Here is a 27,952-nt window from a genome sequence, read left to right on the forward strand (position 1 = left end):
TGCCACATGTCGACAACACACGTTACATGACATAAGGCACATTGAATTGTCCATTGGTCAGTTGGTTAAGTGATACAGAAAATTGATATATTAATGCTCTCCTGATACAGAGCTGTCTTAGGATGTTCTTGAGCTTTATTTTACTTTATTTTTAAAGTATGATCTAGTATGCCATGAATACCATCTTACAGTCATAGACTCGTAATAATGTCAGTGTCAGTCAGTGTCAGTCAAATTTGTCAAACTGTTTACGTCCTAACAAAATGTACCCGCTCTTCAAACAGAACATTTGAGGCAATTTGACAAACATCACACAATAATGTAACCTTAACAAACAAAGCAACAAACATAAAACAACCATATCAACATACATGAAAGACAAAACTGCGCATGAATGTATACACGTAGTGGCGTACGATATTTTCTGAACACAGTACCAATATACTACTGAATACTCTCACGTTGAATTTTTGCTTGCATTGTGTTTGATGACCACTAGAGGGTAACACAACAACAAGGTATGTTCTCTCGGCAACACTTCTAGCAGTAGTGCAGTGTATTTGTCATGCCATAGAAAAACAAAAGCCATAACACTCTTACAGTTCTAACAATTTAGATTAAGATCTCAAATCTTGTCTGAATACACCATTGGTTATACTTTTCACTTGTGCCAATGGTACTCTCAGCCTTTAAAGGCAATCTTTGGGCCTCAAAGATGTTTGTAGTTATTAATACATTTATAGTGACGACTGTGATTGGTTGTGACAGTAAACCAATTAGAGTTTATTGTCAGGACTGTTGGATAGAGCGGAAAGTGAGAGGGAGATGAAGGGGTTACTTTCCCTGGAATTCGGAGGCCCTAAATGGGGTCACATGCATAGACAGTGGGGATGGGTCAACATGTAAATACCGTTACCTGAGAACAGTACATGTTCATGATGAACCTCCAACTGCAACTCCAAAAGATGTGTGATTTGAATATTATCTCTTCTGTGTAGATGAATAAATAATGGTAAGGGTTCATAGATGACACGTTTTTCAGAATGAACCAGAAAAATAGGCCTCCGCACTATACCTCATTGCACTACAAATCCCTGATGTGACCATTAGAGCCTACCAGACCACCCCAGACCTTTCTACCCCTCCTCTCAAACTAATCCACAAGGATTCAAGATAAAGGCCAGTTTTCTCAGTCACACTAGGCCCTCATCTGCTTTATTAGAGGTATCAAACCATTCTTCCCATCATCAACAGTGAAGAAAATAAGTATTTGAACACCCTGCTATGTTGCAAGTTCTCCCACTTAGAAATCATGGAGGGGTATGAAATTTTAATCCTAGGTGCATGTCCACTGTGAGAGAGATGTTTCTAAAAAGAAAAATCAAGAAATCACAATGTGTGATTTTTTTTTAACTATTTATTTGTGTGATACAGCTCCAAATTGGTATTTGAACACTTGAGAAAACCATTCTTATGATTTGGTACAGTAGCCTTTGTTTGCAATTACAGAGGTCAAACCTTTCCTGTAGTTGTTCATCGGGTTTGCACACACTGCAGGAGGGATTTTGCCCCAATCCTCGACACTGATCTCTAGATCAGACAGGTTTCTGGGCTGTGGCTGAGAAACACGGAGTTTCAGATCCCTCCGAAGATTTTCTTTTGGGTTTAGGTCTGGAGACTGACATGGCCACGCCAGAACCTTGATATGCTTCTTACGGAGCCACTAACTTGGTTTTCATGGTTGTGTGCTTTGGGTCATTGTCATGTTGAAAGACTCAGCCACGACCCATCTTCAATGATCTGACTGAGGGAAAGAGGTTGTTCCCCAAAATCTCACATTACATGGCCACGGTCATCGTCTCCTTAATACAGTGCAGTCGTCCTGTCCCATGTGCAGAAAAACACCCCAGAGCACGATGCTACTACCCCCATGCTTCATAGGAGGGATGGTGTTCTTGGGAAGGAACTCATCATTTGTCATCTTCCAACACGGTTAGTGGAATTATGACCAAAAAGTTCCATTTTGATCTCATCTGACCACAAAACTTTCTCCCACGACTCCTCTGCATCATCCAAATGGTCATTGGCAAACTTAAGACCGGCCTTGACATGTGCCGGTTTAAGCAGGGGAATCTTCCGTACCATGCATGAATTCAAACCATGACGTCTTATTGTGTTACCAACAGTCACCTTGGAAACGGTGGTCCCAGCTCTTTTCAGATCATTGACCAAGTCCTGTCGTGTAATCCTGGCCTGATTCCTCAGCTTTCTAAGGATCATTAAGACCCCACGAGGTGATATCTTACATGGGGCTACACTCGATTGAGATTGACCGTCATGTTTAGCTTCTTCCATTTTCTAATGATTGATCCAACAGTGAACCTTTTTCACCAAGCTGCTTGGCAATTTCTCCATAGCCCTTTCCAGCTGTGTGGCGTTGTACAATTTTATCTCTGGTGTCTTTGGACAGCTCTTTGGTCTGGCCATGTTACAAGTTCGAGTCTTACTCATTGTATGGGGTGGACAGGTGACTTTATGCAGCTAATGACCTCACACAGGTGCATCTGATTCAGGATAAGACATGGAGCAGAGGTAGACTTTCAAAGGCGGACTAACAGGTCTTTGAGGGTCAGAATTCTAGCTGATAGACAGGTGTTAAGATACTTATTTACAGCTGTAATACACAAATAAATTGTTAAAAAATTATACATTGTGATTTCTGAATTTTTCTTTTTACATTATCTCTCACAGTGGACATGCACCTATGATGAAAATTTCAGACCCCTCCATGATATTTAAGTGGGAGAACTTGCAATATAGCAGGGTGTTCAAATACTTATTTTCTTCATTGTATTTGTGTACTCCAACAGCAACGGCGCCCTGGTTTCACCTTTCAGACAATTATTTTGAATATTCTAGAAAGTGATACTGCACCTTACATATTGAAAACTACACTCAAGATTGTATCACAGTAACTTGAACACACACCATTTTCCACACAGCATAGTAGACTAATGGTTAGCACATCTGCCTCACACTTCCGAGGTTCGGGGTTCACACATGGATATTTTTTTAATCTCCCCTGGGACTGGCTGAGAACCAGTTCAGGGTGCACCTTCTTGTCCAAAGTCAGCTGCTATAGCCCCCACCGACCTATTCTTTATGAGGAAGCAGTTTAGAAAATCAGTGGGTAGAGGTTGTTTTTCAGTATTGTATAAACGTTTCATTTGAGTATCACACGTTTCAGTCTGCTCAATTTTTGTTTTTTGTTTTTTTTTCAACCAAAAAAAATCACATTGTTTAGCAATTGTTGGTTTGTTGTTTAGCAATACAAACTGAAGAAGGAGTCCTATCGAGCATTTTTGGTCTGTGGGACTCCTTAGGCAGCTGATATGTACCGGCTGGCCCAGCTGAATGCTGCTTCGGTGGTCACTGAGGCAAAAACCTGGGCGTGGGAGGAGTTCAGTGAGGCCATGGAGAACAACTTCAAGATGGCTTCAAGGAAATTCTGGTCGACCGTCCCGCGTCTCAGGGGATAGAAGCAGTGCATCGTCAACAGTGTGTATAGTGGGGATGGGGCACTGGTAACCTCAACACGGGATATTGTGAGTCGGTGAGGAGAATACTTCAAAGATCTCCACTGACACGCCTTCCCATGAGGAAGCTGAGTCTGGGTTCTCTGAGGCGGGTTCTTCTATCTCTGGGGTTGAGGTCATTGAGGTGGTTAAAAAGCTTCAGGGCTTCAGGGGTGGATGAGATTCGCCCAGAGTTCCTAAAGGCTCTGGATGATGTGGGGCTGTCCTGGTTGACACGCCTCTGCAACATCCCATGGGCCAGTGTCGAGGTGCTGCTCTTCCGCTCTCTTCCTCTTGAGAGGAGACAGATGATATGGCTGGGACATATGATCCGGATGCCTCCCAGACGCCTCCCTGGTGAGGTGTTGTCCCACCAGAAAGAGCCCCTGGGGACGACCCAGGACACGCTGGAGAGACTATGTTACTTGGCTGGCCTAGGAACGTCTCGAGATCCCTCCTGAAGAGCTGGAAGAAGTGGCTGGGTAAAAGAAAGTCCGGGTGTTCCTGCTAAAGCTATTTGCCCCGCAACCCGACCCAGAGAACCAGAAGAAAATGAATGGATGGACGTTTAGCAATTGTGCAACCACCTTATCCAACGCAAGATTGCACAAACAAATCATGCTGGTGACTGTGTGTGGGGATAATTCAGATGGTACCCTGACAATTCTGGCACGTGGGGACTGCAGGCCTCCGCATACCAAGCGACGCAGAAGCAAGTGAGTGAAGTAGACCAGCACAAAAATTAAGTTTTGAGACACTTAGCCACCCACCAATTTATGGAGCCCTGCACATTGACTGATAGACTGCAACGAAAAAGCTACAACCCTCTATCTGGTGTTGAAGCTCCACGGGGAGAAGGAATAAACAACTGGCCACAAAGAAAAAGAAACAGATGAGAAATAAAAGATGAGATGTAGCTATTTTGAGAGGCTATTGGCAATGATCTGTCATCCCATTCATTAACTGCATTCGCCAACCGGGACTATGCACATTGCTTTCAAGCTGCAGGTACATATCCATCCATCCATCCAGTTTTGCAGAGGGAGAGTTATAGCTCAACTTGTATAGATAATTTTTCAGAGTGAGACAGCTGATGAAATGGAACGAGTAATGAGCATACTCTAAAATCTGCCTGTCAATGTAAGTGAAGGGACAAGGGAGAGAAAATCATCTCTGCTGTGTTGTCGAGGGCCAGAGAAGGGGGAGGCACTAATTACAGAGAGAGGCAGGGAGGGAGAGAGGCAATTGAGAGAGGGAGGTTAAAGAGCATAAGAAGGGATGGAGCAAGGCCAGTGAGAGGGAACAGAATTGTTCACTTTTCTTAATCTGTCGGATCACTTGTTATGAACTCTGATTATTGGTGTCGTACATCAACGCTACACTTCGCAGGATCCATCTTTTCTTCTTTCCACACATAGAGGAGAATGGGAATTATTTGCATCTCTCTTCCTCTTTTCCTGGTCTTGTGCATGCCTGTCCGAGCTCAGTGGTGGAGTTACATCTGGCCGAGGTCAAACAGCAGCCCTAACCCCTCTCCTCCATCCGTAACTTCACCAGGCCCTTCGTACATGCCAGGGACAACAGCATGCTTGAGACATGAGGACGAGACAACAGGGACGACCCTCACTAGTGTGATCCAAACTGGGATGTCTACTCTTAGCACAGCAGGGTACATGTCTTCCCATGGAACGCTACCTCAAGATGTTCCTCCAGTTGCGATGATCAGTAATGCCAGATCTCATTTCAAACCACTGAAACACTGGCAGAGGGGTGAGTGTACAAACTGGAGGGTATGAGACAGCAGTTTAACGCTTTTAATTATTGTTGATCATGATTATTGATGCATTATGAAAGGTGGTGTATGTGGAGTTTTAGCATGCTTTCGGTTTTGAACAAGGTTCCTGAATATCCTGGTTGTTTTGTTTTATTGTTTTGGTCATTATTGCGACTGTAACATTTTTCAGATGCATGGAATGGCGAACGACAGGTTAGGATATCTGCCTCATGGTTCTGTGGATCCGGGTTAAGGATTAGCTACCCATTTATCATATTAAATTCATGTCATAAAATGGCATTTGATAGTCTCCTGGACAAATGTAAATTGTTGAAGCAGGTTGTTGGCAGGATTCAGTACAGAGATATCACTTTCTTAAAGCCCTTGCTTTTGCTCCAGTAGCATGCTGGTATGTTAATTAGCCCTACCCTGATGTACATTGCACTAAATCTTTGGGGCCTGAGAAATGTCCGGGAGTGGGCCAAACAGCGGGATGCTTTTGTGTGTCACAACAGGGTCGAAGTGGATTTAAAAGGTTATGTGCGGCAATGGGGAGGGGCTGGGTTTTATAATTCTCGCCAAGCTGATCAAGCATTCATGTGGCCAACATAATGAGGATTATGTGGACTTTGAGAGACTTTGGGAAGTAATTGTGGCACAAAGTTAGCTTCATGGCTGACAGATTTACTGTATAAAAAGATGCCAGTTCTGATTGAAGTGGGATTTGTTGATGAATCAAGAGCCAACCACCAAATGACCAAGCGGTATCGTTGATGTGTGGTTTAACACTGAAAGGACAAGTTAAGTATCGATCCTTGGTCAGAAATAATGCATACTGAATTGGTAAATGGACATACACAGATCTTTATGAAAGTTTTGTAATACAATTTGTGACTTCTGACTAATTCAAAGATTAGTTTTAGGACTTTGCATTTCACTTTTGCATTGTATTATCCTCACAAGGGTCACGGGAGTGCTGGAGCCTATCCCAGCTGTCAACGGGCAGGTTGCCACCCGATCGCAGGTCAAACGTTGCACTCAGAATCACACCTAGGGGCAATTTAGGGCCTCCAATTAATGTTGCATGTTTTGGGGATGTGGGAGGAAAGCACAGTGCCCGGTGAAAACCCACGCAAGCACAGGGAGAACATGGAAACTCCACACAGGTGGGGCTGGGATTGACCCCTTGACCTCAAAAGTGCGAGAACCGTGCCACTTGCATATGTAGTGTTAAATTGAACTATTTACTGAAGGACAGAGTTTAGTTTCAGATTCTTTCAGATGAGGCATCAAATCACTTTGAGCACTGTGATGGTGAGTGTAAGGGGTTAATGTTCAGATTTGGATTCAGAATTTTGTAGTTTTGGTAGTTGAGGTTGTGGGGGGGAATCGTAGCTGATGAGTATGACTTTTGGAGCCAGGCGACTACGGTTCCGGTCTGGAAAAATTTTAAACTTTTAAATTTTCAAATTTTAAACTGGAGATTAGTTGTTGGAAAGATGCTAGTCTGCTCCCCAGACATCGATGGAAATGCCTTCATAAATCAAGTTTGACTGATTGATATGAAATGGAATTTAAAAGGTAAGGTAAAAAGATTTTTGCTTTTCATGGTTGAGCGTAGTAAAAAAATGGACAATTGGACCAAAGTGCTCCAAGCAACAGCCAAGTCAGAGTCAGACATCGATTGTACTTTCACTGGTCGATGCAGCATTTCCTAACCATGAATTACATCTGTTAAGTAGTGTTGTGGATGTATGCATGTGATAGATAAAGAGGACACATTGTGAAACTGCATCTGTGGTTGAAATTGCTGGATTTTCACACAGCCTAGCCAACAAGTCATGGGCGAAGACTCTCAGTGTAGGAGTGATGTTATGTATAGAAGACACACAGGGACAGGAGGAGAAATTGTTTAAAGTGATACCAGGCTCATTTTCTCATTTTGTTGCTTAAACATTACATTTTAATTATTGAGATATGGCTTAAAATTCTCTTTTGACCTCCTGATTTCACATAGGCAGCACGGTGGAAGAGCTGAGAAGCGTTGGCCTGGCTCACAGTTCTGAGAACAGGAGTTCAAATCCCGTCCTCACCTGTGTAGTGTTTTCATGTTCTCCCCTTGCCTCCGTGGGTTTTCACTGGGCACTCCGGTTTCCTCCCACATCCCAAAAACATGCAACATTAATCGGATAGTCTAAATTGCCCAGAGGTGTGATTGTGACTGTTGTCTCTCTCTATGTGGCCTGTGATTGGCTGGCAACCAATTCAGGGTGTACCCTGCCACCTGCCCAATGACAGCTGGAATAGGCTCGAGCACTCCCGTGACCCTTGTGAGGATAAGAAGCTAAGACAATGGTTGGATGGATGAATTTGTCACTTAGTCCACCCATCCATCCATCCATCCATCCATCCATCCATCCATCCATATTCTACCGCTTTTCTGGGTCCAGTCGCGGGGGAAATAGCTTCAGTAGGGATACCCAGACTTCCCTTTCCCGAGCCACTTCTGCCAGCTCTTCTGGAGGGATCCCAAGGCGTTCCCAAGCCACCCGAGAGACATACTCTTTCCAGCGTGTCCTGGGTTGTCCTCAAGGTCTCTTTCCGGTGGGACATGCCCGGAACACTTCACCAGGGAGGCGTCCAGGTAGCATCCGAATCAAATGCCCCAGCCACCTCATCTGGCTCCTCTCAATGCGGAGGAGTAGCGTCTTGACACTGAGCTCTTCTTAGATGACCGAGCTTCTCACCCTATCTCTTAAGGGAGAGCCCGGACACCCTGAGGAGGAAACTCATTTCGGCCACTTGTATCCGGGATCTTATTCTTTTGGTCACGACCCACAGCTCGTGCCCATAGGTGAGGGTAGGAGTGTAGATCGACTGGTAAACTGAGAGCTTTGCCTTTTGACTTAGCTCCCTCTTTACCACAACGGACCGATACAAAGTCCGCATCATTGCAGACGCTGCACTGATCCGTCTGCCGCATCATTCTTCCCTCACTCGTGAACAAGACCCCAAGATACTTGAACTCCTCCAACCGGGGAAGGATCTCATCCCCGACCTGGAGAGGGCAGGCCATCCTTTTTTGACTGAGGGCCATAGTCTCAGATTTGGAGGTGCTGATTCTCATCCCAGCCGCTTCACACTTGGCTGCGAAACGCTCCAGTGAGAGCTGTAGATCATGGCTTGATGAAGTCAACAGAACCACATCATCTGCAAAGAGCAGAGATTTGATGCTGAGGCCAATAAACCGGACACCCTCTACACTGCGGCTGCGCCTACAAATTCTGTCCATAAACGTTATGAACAAAATCGTGACAAAGGGCAGCCTTGGCAAAGTCCAACTCTCACCGGAAACGAGTCCGACTCATTGCCGGTAATGCGGACTAAATTCTGACAGCGGTCATACAGAGAGCGAACATTTAATATCAGGGGGTTCAGTACCCCATACTCCCAAAGAACCTCTCACAGGACTCCCCAAGGGACACGGTTAAATGCCTTCTCCAAGTCTAAAAAACACATGTATACTGATTGGGCGAACTCCCATGCCCCCTCGAACATCCTGCCGAGGGTGTAGAGCTGGTCCACTGTTCCACAGCCAGGACGAAAACCACATTGCTCCTCCTGAATCAGAGACTCGACTTCCGACGGACCCTCCTCTCTAGTACACCTGAGTAGACCTTACCAGGGAGGCTGAGGAGTGTGATCCCTCTGTAGTTGACACACCCTCTGGTGCCCAAGGAGCTTTTTAACCACCTCAGTGACTTCAACCCCAGAGATGGAAGAGCCTGCCTCAGAGCACCCAGACTCAGCTTCCTCGTGGGAAGGCGTATTGGTGGAATTGAGGAGGTCTTCAAAGTATAATCCCCACCATCTCACAACATCGCAAGCTGATGTTAGAGGCACCCAGTCCCCACGATACACAGTTTTGACGGTGCACTGCTTCCCATTCCTGAGACGGTGGACCAGAATTTCCTCAAAGCCATCTTGAAGTCGTTCTCCATAGCCTCACCGAACTCCTCCCACGCCCCGGTTTTTGCCTCAGCAACTACTGAAGCTGCATTCCGCTTGGCCAGCCGGTACCTATCAGCTGCCTCGGGAGTCCCACAGGCCAGAAATGCCCGATAGGACACCTTCTTCAGCTTGACAGCATCCCTCACTGTTGGTAAACACCCCTATGCCTGAACGTTGTTTGTTGTAGACAAACCGTGATGAGCACACAAGTCCAGTAATAGAACACCACTCGAATTCTGATTCTTCCCAATCACGCTCTTCCAGGCCTCACTGTCATTGCCCACATGGGTATTGAAGTCCCCCAGCAGAACGATGGAGTCGTCAGAGGGTTCACTCTCCAGCACTCCCTCTAAGGACTCCAAAAAGGGTGGGTACTCTGCACTGCTGTTTGCTGCAAAAGCACAAACAACAGCACGCGGAGGGAGGTTACCCTCTCATCCACCGGGGTAAACCCCAACGTATAGACCCTGAGTCGGGGGGCAATGAGTATACCCACACCTGCTCTGTGTCTCTCCCTGTGGGCAACTCCAGAGTGGAACAGAGTCCAACCCCTTTCAAGAGGTGCATAAAATGAGTCTGCCTATATCTAGTTGAAACTTCTTGACCTCCTTCCCTGCCAAAGAGGTGACATTCCATGTCCCTAGAGATCGGATCGCCAAGGTCCCTGCCTTTGGCCACCGCCCAACTCACATTGCACCCGACCCCGATGGCCCCTCTCACATGTGGTGAGCCCATGAGAAGGGGGACCCATGTTACCCTTTCGGGCTGTGCCCGGCCGAGCCCCATGGGTCCAGGCCTGGCCACCAGGTGCTCGCTCAAGAGCCTCACCTCCAGGTGTCACGACCCATTGGTACGGAGGGAGGACCCAAATGCAGGACTCCGGAGACGCAAAGGTAGTTCAGGAAAAGTGTTTATTCGTTTCCAAGTCGGGGAGCAGGCAGACAGTCAAGTGGAGCAGCGGTAGTTAGGATGTTGGGCGTAGAGAGCAGGTCCACGGGTTAGGTCCAACCCTAGTCTCTCTGGTGGCCATCGATACAGGGGCGTGGGACGGCCGCGGATTGGTCTCCGTCGGAGCAGAAGCGTGGGGCGGCCGCGGGCCTGTCGCCACTGAGACAGGGGCGAGGGATGGCCGCGGACCGGTCGCCGACGAAGCAGGAGCGTGGGGCGATAAAAATGTTTATGCCCGATTTTTATGTAGTTTGAGTATGTCATTTTTAAACATATTTGCGGAGAACCACACATCTTCAAAACGTTCTTCGACACAATCGACAAGTGAACACCTCTAACAGAGACACATCTTGCTTTCCCTTCATTCTTGTTCTGTATTTTTTAAACACCTGTTCTCTCTTCAAATCACGACTGGTTCTGATTTCAAACATCTTTTGAGTACTGTGGCAAAGTAAGTTATTTTGTATTTCGTGCATCATTTGTACACTTTTAAAATTCAAGTCCCCGATTGTAAGCATATTTAAATTCCTAAAAAGCACATTACCTGATTTTATGTACTTTTATTGATAACTCATTCTTATAAATAATCAAAAACAGTATAAATATGATAGTAAACGTAATCATATAATTAAGAATGAATATACATCTATCTACGGAGCCCCAGACATGCCCCGGGGGGATTGGTTCATCATTCTCTTTTCCCTACACGCACACACACACACACCACACACACACACACACACACACACACACAATGAAGCCTCTAATCACATATGTTTCCAGTTGGTCAGGCAATTAAATCAGAGAGCCCAGAATGTTTGGAGTGTCTGGCGTAATCTGTAGCTTTTGTTCATATAGGTGAAAAGTGTGTGTGGGCCCCTGTCTTGCACCGTGACTTGAAATGACTTAAATGAGTTTGGGTTAACATTGGCCTCATTGCGATTGTTCATTTGTGATGCTCAAGTTTCAGGGGAAAGATTAGGAGATATTTTGTGTCAATAGTCCACGTCCTGACTTGGAGAGCAGCACAAGAAAGTGTGTGCCTGATGATGGGTAGGAATATTGTAGCGGTGGAAATGTTGGCTGGAATGCTGAGGTGACAGTTGGTCACTATTGGGAGACAGGTTCAATAGCAGAGATAAAATAAATATAAATAACAATAATGAAAATAAAAGGAATACAATAGATGCATTGGGCCATGTATACATACACAAATGCACAAAGTAGTATAATTGCCAAAAACATTGGGAAGTAGTGTTTCGGAGGATTATGGCCTTGCGAAGCAAAGCAGCGAAGCGTTAATGGTGTCCGGATCAAATCAGGTCAAATAAAAATCAGGATGATTCACAACAAGCACTTCTTGTCATGTCACTAATCTGCTCAATGAACCTGCAGAAACAGTCGTAGTAGACTTGAAGATTACAATGTTCATTCAGACGTCTGCTAGAACAAGCATACTTTGACAAGGCAGGAAAATATTAATGGTTCACACCATGTTGTTATCGTAACAGATTAATTCATGCTCTATAGCAGTGATTTTCAACCTTTATTGGGCCAAGGCACATATATATTATATTATATTCCATACATATATTTTACAAATCTGACGGCACACCTACAATCTAAAATGCTACAAAAAGGGATACATCTGTCAATTATGTATTTTTTGCCATTTAATAGAAGAACATTTATTTATTCTGTCCGTCTGTCTGTCTACCTCAGTGGTATGGATAGATGAACAAAAATCCATCACGTTTCATAAATGAGAATTTTCTAACCTGAAGGGAATTTTGATAATTTCCCACAGCACACCTGAAGCAAAGAGTTTGGAATCACTGCTCTACAGTAATTACATTGATAAACGTTATATATGTGTAGTGGTGGCACGGTGGTACAGCTGGAATGCGTTGGCCTTACAGTTCTGAGGTCCGGGTTCAATCCTGGACCAGCCTGTGTGGAGTTTTCATGTTCTCCTCGTGCCTGCGTGGCTTTTCCCGGGTCAGTCTGGTTTACTCCCACATCCCAAAAACATGCATCATTAACTGGACACTCTAAATTGCCCCCCTAGGCCTGATTGTGAGTGCGGTTGTTTGTCTCGATGTGCCCTGGATTGCCTGGCAACCAGTTCAGGGTGTACCCCACCTCCTGCCTGTTGACAGCTGGGATAGGCTCCAGCGGCTAAAAAAATGGATGGATGGATGGATGGATGGATGGATGGATGGATGGATACGTGTAGTTGAACTGAATGCTTAAAGGGAGGCATTGTATGCTTGGCACAAATCTGTACCACCTCTTTGTGTGCATTTCATGAAAGACAATCTAAAATGTATTTTTTATGCATCTATCCTCCCCATTTCTAAAGTTTTCCATTATCTGTCTCTGTCAGAGCAAAGCTCCAGAGGTCATCTGGATTTGAGAGAGATAATTGGCGTCCCACTCCCTCCTTCTGTCTCCTTCATTCCTGGCTTTGAGGGCTTTCCAGCGTACAACTTTGGGCCTGACGCCAACATAGGCCGCCTCACCAAGACCTTTGTGCCAGGCTCATTTTTCATCGACTTTGCCATTATTGTCACGGTAACGCTTTAAACACATGCGTTTGGGGGGAAAAAAACAACAGCATAAGTATGTATGACATTTAAGATTTTCACTATCAACTTCAATTTCAAGAACACAGAAATTATGCCCCTAACCATAGACTCCCTCTTTCATTTTGCACATTTCTTGTTAGTTTGTGTCTTTATTATCTTCAATTTTGGTTTTCCCAGCTTGGCTCCAGTTTACTTTGGCCAAAGGTTTGATTGGTTAGATACAGGTACAGGAAGCTCATAGAAATTAATGACCATTCTCATTCAAGTTCAAATAACTTTATTGTCAGATGTGTTATCGATACGTGACATACAACATACTTGAAATAGCACTCTTCTCAGACCTGTGGTGCGATAATAGACTAAAGAGTTCAAAGGAAATGAGTAAATACAAATGAACTGGTCTGTCTATTGATCCTTGCAACGTGCAATATGACAATTAACACTTTGGATTTGTAGCATAATAACGTATGCGGCTTCTATCAATACTTGCAACTTCTATTTTATAGTAACTGGCTTAAGTTGGATTTTATGTTTCATTATCCTCAGATCCGCCCAGCTAGCCAGAGAGGAGGCATGCTCTTCGCCATCACAGATGCCCGTCAAAAGGTGGTGGAGTTGGGCTTGGCCCTCACTCCGGTCCATGGCGGTTTCCAGAATATCTTATTATACTACACTGACAGCGAGAAGGCATCCCATAGCCAGAAAGCTGCTGCCTTCAGTGTTCCAGAGATGACAGACCAGTGGACACGCTTCACTGTGAGTTGTACAATCTGCTATTCTTTGAGAAATTATATTGTAGTATATCTCGCATGTAATGTACCTATACACTCATTTTTATTTTGACAACTACATGCAAACTAATGTTTCACAGATATATTACTATGGCTATCCTTAAGATGATCTAAATGAGTACTGGATCAACAAAACAAAATGTTATTTGATTATTATCCATACATCCATTTTCTTCATCCCTTATCCTCACGAGGGTTGTGGGAAGTCCTGGATCCTATCCCAGCTGTCAACGGGCAGGAGGCGGGGTACACCCTGAAATGGTTGCCAGCCAATCGCAGGGCTCATAGAGACAAACATTCACACTCAGAATCACAGCTAGGGAAAATTTACTGTGTCCAATTAATGTTGCATGTTTTTAGGATGTGGGAGGAAACCGAAGTGCCCGGAGGAAACCCAGGCAGGCACGAGGAGAACATGCAAACTCCACACAGGTGGATTGAACCCGGGACCTCAGAACTGTGAGGCCAACGCTTTAACAGCTGATTAACCGTGCTACCATTTGATTATTATATTGTTTTTATATACATAAATATAAATACAATACAATACAACTCATAAAGTATTGAGTATTTATTGGGTATCATTTATCGTGATTAGAGGTTTGGTTTATTTGGTTGAAAATGAAAAGTATGATCACTGCAGTTGTTTCAATATTTTCATCAGAGAATTCCAAAGTGCAGCGCAAATTTCAGCATTTGTCATGGTCCTACCGGTCTGGCCCTGGCTGTGGAGGTCCCATGCACACCTGCGCTAATTAGGAAGCACACACCTGCGCCTCATCAGCTATAATGAACCCTAGTATATATAGGACCCAGCGGACGGTCTGGCTTAGCCAGATGGTTGCCATGCATGCCTCTTTCCCGCACTTCCGCATTCCTGATTCTGAATCCCTCTGTACCGACCTCCGCCTGTCCTCCGACCAACCCCATGAGCTTGACGCTCCTGATACTACTGCTTGCTCTGACTGACTCTCCGGCATTCGACCTTGGAACAAATAATGATCTACCTTTAACTGCCTTCCTGTCTACCAAGTCGTGGATTTGGGTCCGCCCTAGCGTTCTGGTTATGACAGAATGATCTGGCCATGACATGGACCCAGCCGACTCAGAAGCCATCCGCCACTCATTGCAAATCCAAGGCAGACGCTTTTCAGGTGACTAACCAGAGACTTGACAAGATGCGTGCCCGATTAGAGCCATGGCTAGCTTCCCAGGCTAGAACCGCTAACACCACACCGACGGCGGCCGCCACGGTTCCTACCTCAGTCCAGGTCGCTCCGACTACCCCGCCAGTCGCGGAGTTTCAGCGGTTCGGAGGCACACCTCTCTCCCGGCCCGAATGCTTTTCCGGCGACTCAGGGAACGTCAAACCCTTTCTCGCCCAGTGCGATCTTCACTTTGAGCTACAGGCCTCCGCCTTCCCGATGGACTGCGCTCGAATTGCCTTTGTCATATCCCACATGACGGGAAGAGCAGAGACGTGGGCCACGGCAGAGTGGAGTCGTAACTCCGTAACATGTCACTCCTGGACATTCTTTATTATGCAGGTATTCCAGTATGCCTCGCCGGAACGCGAAGCAGCAGTGACATTGATCATGTTACGACAGGAACAGCGTCACATGGCTGATTATGCTATTGAGTTTTGAATCAGAGCAGCCGAAAGTCAATGGAATTAGCATGTGCTTCTCGATGCCTTCTTCCAAGGGCTCTCACCGCAAATCCGCAGCCACCTCATTGCCGTGGACCTGCCTACTTCCCTGGATTCACTCATCACCCTCGCTCTCAAGATCGAGAAGAGGCTAGCAATCCAGGGACAAGTGGACGCGCTACTTGAAGGAGAACAGGGTGCCTCCGCCCCGCCGGTTTCCCTGCTGCCAACCCCCATACCCGCAACAGAGCCGATGCAGGTTGAGGGACTCGATGGTCCAGCAGAGGAACGACTGCGACGTCGGCGAGAGGGCCGATGCTTCTACACTGGACGCCTGGGCCACTTAGTAGCCCACTGCCCGGTCAGGCCCAAGCGCTACGCCCTCAAGATCACGACTCCGGTGAGCGTGAATTACACTGCGGCGGGATCAAGTCGAGCACTGCTTTGAGTCACCTTGACCACGTAGGGGTCGTACTTATTCCGCCACAGCCTTTTTTGACTCGGAATCAGACACGAACCCGATTAATCCATGGGTAGTCGAGGCCTTAGGCGCTGTGACTTTTAAGACCCAGCTTGTCGCAACGCGTTTATGGCCAATGGTAAATTCCTTTGCCGAGTAACTCAACGTACGCAATCTCTAAGGATGATATATCCGGACTCTCACACCGAGAAAATATGTTTCCATATTTTCAACTCGCGGAGCAGCGATGTCATCTTAGGCAGTCCCTGGCTTAAAAGACACAACCCACACATCGACTGGACCACCGGTCAAATCAGGACATGGGGCGAAGAATGTAGTAAGGTGTGTTTTGGGACTCTAAAAGAGAGGAATTTACAGGTCGCGCCCATCGACTTACAGGAATTGAGGTCCGTACCGGAGTTACCAGCAGTGCCGTCCTGTTATCGGGACCTCAAGGAAGTTTTCTCAGAGGCAAAGGCCAAATCCCTTCCGCCGCACCGCCCATACGAATGTGCTATCGAGTTGTTGCCCGGCACCTCAGCCCCTCGAGGGAGGCTCTTTTCATTAACAGGACCAGAACACCAAGCCATGAAGAAGTACGTGGAGAAGTCACTAGCGGCAGGACTCATCCGACCATCATCATCACCGGCTGGAGCAGGATTCTTCTTTATCAAGAAGAAGGACACCTCGTTACGGCCCTGTATTGATTACAGAGGACTCAATTACATCACCATCAAGAACAAGTACCCTTTCCCCTAATTGCTAACGCATTCGAACTGCTTCAAGGGGCCTGGATCTTCACCACACTGGATTTACAAAATGTGTACCATCTGGTTCGAATCAGAGAGGGGACGAGTGGAAGACAGCCTTTAATACACCAACAGGCCTCTACGAGTACCTAGTGATGCCATTTGGCCTGACGAACGCGCCAGCGGTGTTTCAGAATTTTATCAATGATGTGCTACGGGAGAGACTGAACAAGAATGTGTTCGTCTACCTCGACGAAATTCTGATCTTTTCCACGGACGAAGCTTCCCACATCGTGCACGTCAGGGCGGTGCTGCAGCACTGCTACGACATAATCAATATGTCAAGTTGGAAAAGTGCGAGTTCCACCGACAGATTCGCATGGATCCCAGTAAGGTCGACTCTGTTCTCCAATGGCCCACTCCCACCAATCGCAGGGAGGTGCAGAGGTTCATCGGATTCGCCAACTTCGACCGCAAGTTCATCAGGAACTTCAGTTCCATTGCTGCCCCATTGCACGCCCTCACTTCACCCCGCAACTCATTCGAGTGGCATGGGACCTACCAGGAGGCCTTTGATAGACTTAGGTCGAGTTTCACCACAGCTCCTATCCTCATCATGCCAGATCCAGAGAGGCAGTTTGTGGTGGAGCTGGATGCATCGGACTCAGGAATGGGAGCAGTACTCGCTCAGAGGTGCGCAAAAGATGGAAGAATTCAGCCGTGCGCCTTCCTGTCCAAAAGACTGACTCCGGCAGAGCGGAATTATGATGTGGGCGTTTGTGAATTACTGGCGGTCAAAACAGCGCTGGAGGAATGGGGACACTGGCTGGAGGAATAACAAGTGCCATTTCTGGTTCTTACGGACCATAAGAACTTGGAGTACCTGAGGACCCCCAAGAGACTGAATGCTCGCCAGGCCAGGTGGGCACTCTTTTTGGCTCGCTTTTGGTTCACTCTGTCCTTTCGTCCAGGCTCAAAGAATGGCAAACCAGACACACTATCTTGGATCCATGAAGGGAAGCGAACGGAGCCCATGAGTGTTCCGATACTTCCAGAGGGCTGCTTCGTGTCCGGGTTCACCTGGGAGATCGAGATACTGGTAAAGGAGGCTTTGAGGAACTCTCAGGACCCAGCCAAATGTCCTCCTGGGCATCTGTTCGTGGTTCCTTCACTACGAGGAGACTTCATTGATTGGGCCCACACAAACAAGACCATCTGTCACCCTGGCATCATCGATGGTCCATTTTGTGCCAGCTCCTAAGATTCCGACCGCCAAGCAGACGGCGCATCTACTACTAGAGATTTCAGGCCTTCACCCGAAGTCCAATGGCCAAACAGAAAGAATAAATCAGGATCTGGAGACCGGTCTACGCTGTCTGGTAGCGCATGATCACAGCACTTGGGGCCAGCACCTCGGTTGGGTGGAGTATGCCCACAATTCTCTGCCTTCCACCTCCACTGTTATGGCTCCATTCCACATCGTTCATGGTTACTCTCCCTCTCTGTTTCCATCTGTAGCCACCGACTCTGCGGTGCCATCCGCATTGGCAGTGGTGAGACACTGCAAGCGGACCTGGGATATACCCCAAAAGACACTAATACACATGGGCAGCTCCTACAAATCCACCTCAAGAGAAGAAGGGCACCGTCGTTCAAGGTGGGACACGCGTATGGTTGTCCACAAAGGATCTTACACTGTGGACGGAGTCACACAAGCTCGCTCCCAGGTTCGTCGGTCCCTTTCCTATCACTAAGATCATTAACCCTGGGGCTGTCTGTTTGAAACTCCCCAGATCGACGAAAGTTCACCCCACGTTCCATCTAAGCTGGGTTCCACTAACTCGTCCATCACCATGAGTCCCCCCAGTCAACTACTGCTATTGCTACTACTGCTCGCTCTGACTGACTCTCTGGCATTCGACCTTGGAACAAATAAAGATCTTCCTTTAACTGCCTTCCTGTCTACCGAGTCGTCCATTTGGATCCGCCCTAGCGTTCTGGTTATGATAGTATTTCATGTCAACATTATTGCTCTTTTTAAATCATGAATACATCTCTGTGACATGATAGGTTGTGGTGGAACACAATGAGGTGCGGCTCTACATGGATTGCGGCGAAGCCGAGAGGACGACTTTCCACCGGAGGCCAGAAAGGCTCACTTTCTCACACAATTCTGGCATTTTTGTTGCGAATGCAGGAAGCACAGGCCTGGAGAAGTTTGTGGTAAGTGGAAAATGTAATGGACACATTTAATGCACTATTATCAGTGTGTGTGTGTGTGTGTGTGTGTGTGTGTGTGTGTGTGTGGTGTGTGTGTGTGTGTGTGTGTGTGTGCGCGTGTGTGTGCGTGTGTTGGGGGGGTGGGTTGTGGATGTAGGCCAGTGACGTAGAATAAACACTAGACTGCACACTTTTCATCCATTATGGACGCCGCGATGATCAATAGGGTCTGACTTCCAGTCAGGGTGAAAAGCATGGTAAATATACACACACTTTTTTGGAAAATGATAAATCTAAATACTTGGAATGTTTTGGATCCCATGAGACATGAATATAATCTAAACATTTGCAGCGTGCCCAGGAAGGTTTAGAAGATACATTGACACATACATACTGTATTTAATGGGAGGTACAGATCTTCATAATATTCCTCATGCCAAACATGTCAACTGCCACGCCCACCTCTCATCTTAGTGTAGCAGGCATTTCAATTGATATATTCCACAAATTACAAAGAATCTTCAGACACTTTTTGAACAAGAGGATCAACAATCTCGGAAACTTCCCACACATAAACACACTGTTAAGTGTTCCTGCTCCGGTCGCCTGACCGTGGTTGCGAGATGCAGGGGAGACGTCTTCTCCTGGGCCGAGGTTGTCTTCCTCAGGGTTAACTCCCTTCTCGCTTCACACCTCCGAAGGTCAATGGGGGGAATAGTAATAAGACAGAGCATCGATTTGCTGTGAGAGCCACTTTATTGGCTCTTACCACACAACCCGCATGAGCAGTCCATCTCACATACGCATCAATACACATCCCCACCAGCACCGAGTCCACCGTCCCAACATATATATTCATATTCAGTTGATACCCTTTAGTAGAGATTATTCTCTATGAACTTGAAATGTAACCTTTAGTGTAGACTTCTACTCTTCTACATCATTTCTATTCAACATTATACAACCTGCGATACATAATAATTGTGATAAACTGTGATTCTGAAATATGTATCAGTGACTGTGATATACAAAAATGGTTAGCAGGCTGTGATATACAGTGAAGAAAATGAGTATTTGAACACACTGCTATATTGCAAGTTCTCCCACTTAAATATCATGGAGGAGTCTGAAATTTTCGTCATAGGTGCATGTCCACTGTGAGAGAGAGAGAAAGGTTGATATATTGTGCATCCAAGAGAGTAGGTTGAAAGGCAGTGAGTCTAGACGTTTAGGAGCAGGATTTAAATTATTTTACCACCTCTCCTCCACCTGGCTCACCACAGGGCTGCATGCTATGTACCCGCCTCTAATGTCTCTCCATCTTTGACTGCAGCCCAGGCCACATAAATAATATCTTCTTCAAATGACCTGACGACACAATAGTGGTTGGGGTCATCTCAAAAGGAGATAAGTCACCCGACAGAGAGAATGTCCAGAAGCTCACAACCTGGTGGACAGATAACAATCTGGCACTGAACACTATAAAAATGAATTCCATTGTGGACTTTAGGAGAAACACAACTGAACTGGCTCCGCTCTTCATCAACGGAGAGTGTGTGGAGAGAGTCCGCATATTCAGTTTCCTGAGAGTCCGGATTTCTGAGGACCTCTCTTAGACAGGCAGCATCTCAGCAGGACCAGAATTTCCTTGAAGCCATCTTGAAGTTGTTCTCCATGGCCTCACTGAACTCCTCCCACGCCCAGGTTTTTGCCTCAGTGACCACCGAAGCAGCATTCAGCTGGGCCAGCCGGTACATATCAGCCGTCTTAGGAGTCCCACAGACCAAAAATGCTCGATAGGACTCCTTCTTCAGTTTGTATTGCTAAACAACAAACCAACAATTGCTATACAATGTGATTTTTTTTGGTTGAAAAAAAACAAAAAACAAAAATTGAGCAGACTGAAACGTGTGATACTCAAATGAAACGTTTATACAATACTGAAAAACAACCTCTACCCACTGATTTTCTAAACTGCTTCCTCATAAAGAATAGGTCGGTGGGGGCTATAGCAGCTGACTTTGGACAAGAAGGTGCACCCTGAACTGGTTCTCAGCCAGTCCCAGGGGAGATTAAAAAAATATCCATGTGTGAACCCCGAACCTCAGAAGTGTGAGGCAGATGTGCTAACCATTAGTCTACTATGCTATGTGGAAAATGGTGTGTGTTCAAGTTACTGTGATACAATCTTGAGTGTAGTTTTCAATATGTAAGGTGCAGTATCACTTTCTAGAATATTCAAAATAATTGTCTGAAAGGTGAAACCAGGGCGCCGTTGCTGTTGGAGTACACAAATACAATGAAGAAAATGAGTATTTGAACACCCTGCTATATTGCAAGTTCTCCCACTTAAATATCATGGAGGGTTCTGAAAGTTTCATCATAGGTTCATGTCCACTGTGAGAGATAATGTAAAAAGAAAAATCCAGAAATCACAATGTATAATTTTTTAACAATTTATTTGTGTATTACAGCTGTAAATAAGTATCTTAACACCTGTCTATCAGCTAGAATTTTGACCCTCAATGACCTGTTAATCCGCCTTTGAAAGTCTACCTCTGCTCCATGTCTTATCCTGAATCAGATGCACCTGTGTGAGGTCATTAGCTGCATAAAGTCACCTGTCCACTCCAAACAATCAGTAAGACTCGAACTTGCAATATGGCCAAGACCAAAGAGCTGTCCAAAGACACCAGAGACAAAATTCTACAACTCCACACGGCTGGAAAGGGCTACCGAGAAATTGCCAAGCAACTTGGTGAAAAAGGTTCACTGTTGGAGCAATCATTAGAAAATGGAAGAAGCTAAACATGACGGTCAATCTCAATTGAGTGTAGCCCCATGTAAGATATCACCTCGTGGGGTCTCAATGATCCTTAGAAAGCTGAGGAATCATCCTAGGACTACACGACAGGGCTTGGTCAATGACCTGAAAAGAGCTGGGACCACCGTTTCCAAGGTGACTGATGGTAACACACTAAGACGTCATGGTTTGAATTCATGCACGGCATGGAGGATTCCCGTGCTTAAACCAGCACATGTCAAGGCCCGTCTTAAGTTTGCCAATGGCTATTTGGATGATATAGAGGAGTCATAGGAGTACGTTTTGTGGTCAGATGAGACCAAAATTGAAATTTTTGGTCATAATTTCAATAACCATGTTTGGAGGAAGACAAATGATGAGTTCCATCCCAAGAACACCATCCCTACTGTGAAGCAAGGGGGTGGTAGCATTATGCTTTGGGGGTGTTTTTCCACACATGGACAGGACGACTGCACTGTATTAAGAAGAGGATGACCGCGGGCATGTATTGTGAGATTTTGGGGAACGTCGTCTTTCCCTCAGTCAGAGCATTGATCATGGGTCATGGCTGGGTCTTTCAACATGACAATGACCCAAAGCACACAGCCAGGAAAACCAAGTTAGTGACTCCATAAGAAGCATATTAATGTTCCGGCATGGCCTAACCAGTCTCCAGACCTAAACCCAATAGAAAATCTTTGGAGGGAGCTGAAACTCGGTGTTTCTCAGCAACATCCCAGAAACTTCTCTGTTCTAGAGAAAATCTGTGTGGAGGAGTCGGCCAAAATCCCTCCTGCAGTGTGTGCAAACCTGGTGAACAACTACAGGAAACGTTTGACCTCTGTAATTGACCCCTCCGTAGAAATTGCGCAATCCGCGTCACTGACCAATCAGAGCCCAGAATCTGCATAAACCACGCCCCTTTTATGGACCCGCAGTTCCCTCAGACAACGTTGCATGGTCCAGTATAACTTTTGTTAGTGTTTTATCGCGTATTTGTGTTCTTTAACAATAAATATGGTTAAGAGGTGTAGTCACGGACTTTATAATAGTGACGACAGGTATCCTGAAAGGCTAGTTGGTGGAGTTCAATTCGTACCCTTTCCAAAACCGAAGACCCAGTACGAAAAATGTCTTCGATGGATCAAACTTTGTGGAAGACCGCATCATCAACTGAATCCATCAACCGGAACAGATATGTTTGCACGAAGGTAAGCCGTATATTTAATTTTCAATACATGTCTCATATAAATGAATTAGCAGTTCTTCGCTTCCATAACTTAGCTAAGTGTGAATGATTGACACACTTGATCTGTGTTGAGCGATATTTTGCGATGATCTGACTGCACAAACGTGTCCCTTTGTTCGCGGCTACACTAAACCGGACTGTTGGCACGAAGGTATGCTGTATATTTGATTTTCAATACATGTCTCATATAAATGAATTAGCAGTTCTTCGCTTGCATAACATAGCTAAGTGTGAATGATTGACACACTTTATCTATGTTGAGCGATATTTTGCGATGATTTGACTGCACAAAAGTGTCCCTTTGTTCGCGGCTAATTAGCTAAGCTAAACCAGACTAGCAGTCCTAAAAGCCTTCGAAGTGCACTAAGACACCAAGACTGAAGGAAGGATGTTAGAGGACACTAAAGTAGTGATTGTCGTACTCGGTTGGGACTTACGTAGGTTCGGCACTAATTCAAGAATAATTATTGAGGGGAGCGCGTGACGTTACACAAAGAAAACGAGAGAAACAACTCGTAAATCAAGCCTCGCCTTCTTTTCCTTCATCGGGCAGTTCACAGACAGCTATGCAGATACACACACAGATTCTGCACACAAGTGTGATATGTAACACGAAAATAGGAAACTGTCAATGTCGAATTTGTCTTTGGGTTATAATATATTATATTAAGTGGCTTCTCAGTCTTTCTCTGACTCTTGAAAGATCTCGAGCTAATATCAATGGTTTCTCCGTCGATATGCATGTAAATACCATTGGAATATCCCTCGCTGAAATACTTGAAGCCCTGCTGTCTGCTTTTCAACGATATTTCACTGTTAGCTAAGAATGCGAGTGAGAAATCAGCCGGTAAATCGGACAGTTTCGCTCTACTCTTTTCTTGATGCGCCGCCCTTTTTGCTAATTGTTTGTCTGACGTAGGCACACGTAGCGTGACGTCACTTCGGAAGGCATGGTTAAGTGCCCTGTAGGAGGGGTCAATTGCAAACAAAGGCTACCAAATTTTTTCTATGATGATGATGATTTCTAAGTGGGAGAACTTGCAATATAGCAGGGTGTTCAAGAACTTATTTTCTTCATTCTATCAGTGACTGTGTTACAAAATAATTGTGATGAAACTGTGATATACGCCTGTGATATTGAAAGTGATATTGATAGTGATAGAAGTCTCTTGTACACCTAGATGTGATACTCGAAACACATTAATCTCCACTGTAATGATATATTTTACAAATTCATAATTATAATAATTAAATATGAAGCCTAAACTGAAACACACATACCGATGAAAAGTTACTTCTTTGTGACTGCCTGCACGGTTTTGACAGCCAACAGCGCAAGAAGAATTAACCATATTGACACCACAAAAGCTAAACCTAACGTATTCCAATTAATTTCGATCTTATTATGTTTCACAACGTACAATTATAAAGATGTCAAAGGATGTCAACTTTCACGTGAAATAGTACCCAAAGCATATTTTTGCCCTGACCGGAAGTTGAACGCGAATTACCACTGTGCGTAGTCTAGTTTTTAGTACTACGTCATTGATGTAGGCATATGCACACATAGCTACTAGCATGTTCCCTATTGTCCGGAAACCAAAACAGTTCCCTTTTTGCTGCAGACATTTTTTCATTCATCAATGTAAAAAAAAAAAAGAAAAAATCTGAACATTAATACAAAACAACACAATCTATCACCAATTTAAGCCAAAGTGTTTTGAAATTTGACAGGCCTTTCATTTGAACAAGGGTATGTTGACTTTTATGTCCAACAATCTTTTTTAGTAGTTGCATTATTGAGTGTGTTGATTGTGTTTACAGAAAAAAATAGACAACTAAAATACACGTGTTTATTTTTAATCGTATGAATAATTTTCCCAGTAAGGAGCTTGTTTTGACACAAAGTACCTGTCCCCAAAAAAGTCTGTGTATCTGCATGCATGCGTGTGTTTATGATTTTGACATACAGTATTGGGTCGTGGATGTTGGCGAGAGAGGCAAATATGGAAAACATGAGCTGGCATGGGCGGGAAACAATGAAATACTGTTTGTAATAATAATAGTAATAATAATTACAATAGGGCGGCACGGTGGTACAGCTGGAAAGCATTGGCCTCACAGTTCTGAGGACCTGGGTTCAATCCCGAACCCGTCTCTGTGGAGTTTGTGTGTTCTCCCTGTGCCTGCGTGGGTTTTCTCTGGGCACTCTGGTTTCCTCCCACATCCCAAAAACATGCATCATTAATCGGACACTCTAAATTGCCCTTAGTTGTGATTGTGAGTGCGACTGCTGTCTGTCTGTCGGGTCCTGCGATTAGTTGGCAACCAGTTCAGGGTGTACCCAGCCTCCTGCCCGTTGACAGCTGACCCTTATGAGGATAAGGATGGATGGATGAATGGATGATAATAATGCACAAAATAAAGTCCCACCACATTGGACAAAATCAGATAAACTCAATACATGTGGTGTATACTTGTAAACAAGTGAGCATGACATAGAAGGGAGGATCTTATTGGGTGGGAAATAAGGGAGCATGTCAGATGAGGAAAATCTAACAAACAACACTAATAACGACACAGGCCACAGAGACACAAAGGGACATTAAAAGTCTTACAGTCCAAGAGAAGGACAGAAACAACAAATCAAAGCAATCCGAACACGTTGAGATCCTTCCTAATGTTTGGACATGTGTAGCCAAGCACCTTATTAATATATACATAAACCAAAGTAGTTCTGAGCAACAGGTCGGTAGTTAAGGTCAAATGTTCAAGACGAACTAAAAGTTCTTGAGAGTGCTTATCAGTTGGATAGGATATTCAACAAATGTCTATTGAAGCTCTGGACCAAAAACATGTCATGACCACCGAGGAGCATCAGGAATGCAAATGTCTACTGCGTAGATTTGTTTATCTTTTCGAGCCTCAAACAGAGAGCGGATGTAAGGGGGAGTAGATTGTGTTCGGATGTGGAAACGGGGAGCGAATGGGGGAGGAGGATGTTAGCGAATAAGGAAGTCTGACAGGCAATTAGGACTTATTTTCAGTCAGACCAAAGGCATGGCTTGTGCTGTGTATCGCCATTCCAAATTTGTATACATACGCACAAAAGTTGAAGGCACTTTGCGCTTCCAGCATGATTGTGGCCCAAATGCAGGATGAAAGGTCTATAAAGATATGTTTGGATGAATTATCCATCCAACCTTATCCTCACAAGGGTCGCACGAGTGCTGAAGCCAATCCCAGCTGTCAACGTGCAGGAAAGGGTACACCCTGAACTAGTTGCCAGCCAATCGCAGGGCACATGGAGACAGACAACAGTTGCACTCACAATCACACCTAGGGTCAATTTAGAGTCTCCAATTGATGCATGTTTTGGGGATGTGGAAGGAAACCGGATTGCCCAGAGAAAACCCACGCAGGCACAGGAAGAAAATGCAAACTCCACAAGGGGGAGGACAGGATTTGAACCAAATGTTGGCCATCCCCTTCTGTGCAATAGTTATATGTTTATGATGGTGAAAGGTCAACACCTGAAGCAAAATGTTTCCCATACTGCTTTACTTTTAAAATCTTAAAAGTTTGAATGTTTACGAGCCTCCAGGAATGGATTCTACTGGTTAATTTTCAAATTATAATTATATCAATATTATATTTATCATTAAATATATCAATTTATTATTATATCAATTATAATTATATTATATCAAACAATTATATCAAATATAGATACTGTTACACTTTTCCAATGTTTGAAGAAATAAACATTTATGTATGAGGTCTTGCAGAGTTCATCCAAATTTCTGTGACTCTCAAGTTTAACACCATACTAAACACAAACAGTAATACATGTTTAGAACGCACTCGTTTAAATGACATCCTCTATTCAACATCAATTTCTGATTGCATCAGATGCTTCATACTTACAGCACTCCAAAACAATCGGGAGCAGCAACACGCCTAAAAAAATATATAGAGTACCACATTGCGTAGTGCGAGCTGGTATCCTCTGAATACACAAGCTTGTGACCCAGTCCATAAGCCCATTAAAGACCGTTGAAGTCAGTTTTGGATGTCGGTCTTCTAATCACCTGGATACATTCAGTACCTGCACCTACGCCAACTGCAACATTTGATTGAGTGCTGCGAAGCTGCTGCTCCTTGTGATCATTGTTGCTTAACAAGTGAGAAAATGTATTGTTATAGAATCCTTTAGAACTGTCTGTTGAGCAATTTTCTTCTTTTATACTGTAAGCAATGTTACAGTTAATGTTGTTTTTCTATAGGGGACCATTCAACAGCTGGTTATCAAAGATGATCCCAGGGCAGCTGAGGAGCAGTGTGAAGACGACGATCCCGACGTGAGAAACCTATGCTGGAAAATACATATTTATATGCAGTCGTTCTGGAAAAAAATATTATGTATAAATATACATTGACTCCTAAGAAAAATAGGAACATATTTTAAATAGTGATATCATACCATTCCGGATCGATCGTGGTCCGAGTTAACAAGGTCCGCCCCAAGCACGGTTAACCTGCGGGCATCAGTGGAAATTCAGCTACTGTGAGTTGAAGATGAAGGAGAGGTGGAAACTGGGTTCTTGGGCAGAAAGAGAAGAGGAATGCACCAGCCTACAACTGAGTGTGAGGACTTTGAATGTTGGAGTGATGGCAGGAAAATCTTGGGATTTGGTTGACATGATGATTAGGAGAAAGGTTGATATATTGTGCTTCCAAGAGAGTAGGTTGAAAGGCAATAAGTCTAGACGTTTAGGAGCAGGATTTAAATTATTTTACCATGGTTTCGATGGAATAAGAACTGTAATAGGGGTTATTTTAAAGGAAGAAATAGCTCATAATATCTTGGAGGTAAAAGAGTATCAGATCGAGTGATGAGGCTGAAACATGAAATTGAGAGTGTTATGCATCCCAGACACAGAGAGTGCTGTGATTGGTGCAGATTGTAATAGACATGTTGGTGAAGGAAACAGCAGTGATGAAGAAGTGATGGTTAAGTACGGCATCCAGGAAAGGAACTTTGAGGGACAGATGGTGGGCAATTTGCAAAAAAGATGGAAATGGCAGTAGTGAACACTTTCTTCCAGAAGAGGCAGGAACCTAGGGTGACCTATA

General features: G+C 44.8%; 1 protein-coding gene across 8 annotated transcripts in view; it reads left to right on the forward strand.

Moving 5' to 3' along the window:
* The window catches only part of col15a1b (collagen, type XV, alpha 1b), a 112,550-nt gene that overhangs the window by 21,334 nt on the left and 63,264 nt on the right, over nucleotides 1-27,952 (forward strand). For 6 of the 8 annotated variants that reach the window (XR_009797910.1, XM_061840379.1, XM_061840375.1 and 3 more), the window contains 5 exons: nucleotides 12,695-12,882; nucleotides 13,443-13,652; nucleotides 14,048-14,119; nucleotides 18,615-18,767; nucleotides 27,103-27,177. Coding sequence is in view for 7 of the 8 variants with exons in the window: in XM_061840375.1 (XP_061696359.1) it covers nucleotides 12,695-12,882; nucleotides 13,443-13,652; nucleotides 14,048-14,119; nucleotides 18,615-18,767; nucleotides 27,103-27,177 (698 nt within the window). In the remaining variant the exon portion in view is untranslated. Of the gene's footprint in view, nucleotides 1-12,694; nucleotides 12,883-13,442; nucleotides 13,653-14,047; nucleotides 14,147-18,614; nucleotides 18,768-27,102; nucleotides 27,178-27,952 lie in introns of those variants that run through there. The other 2 variants (XM_061840376.1, XM_061840382.1) reach the window with 2 other exon arrangements.

This window comes from Syngnathoides biaculeatus, chromosome 13, assembly GCF_019802595.1.
Source record: "Syngnathoides biaculeatus isolate LvHL_M chromosome 13, ASM1980259v1, whole genome shotgun sequence".
NCBI lineage: Eukaryota > Metazoa > Chordata > Actinopteri > Syngnathiformes > Syngnathidae > Syngnathoides > Syngnathoides biaculeatus.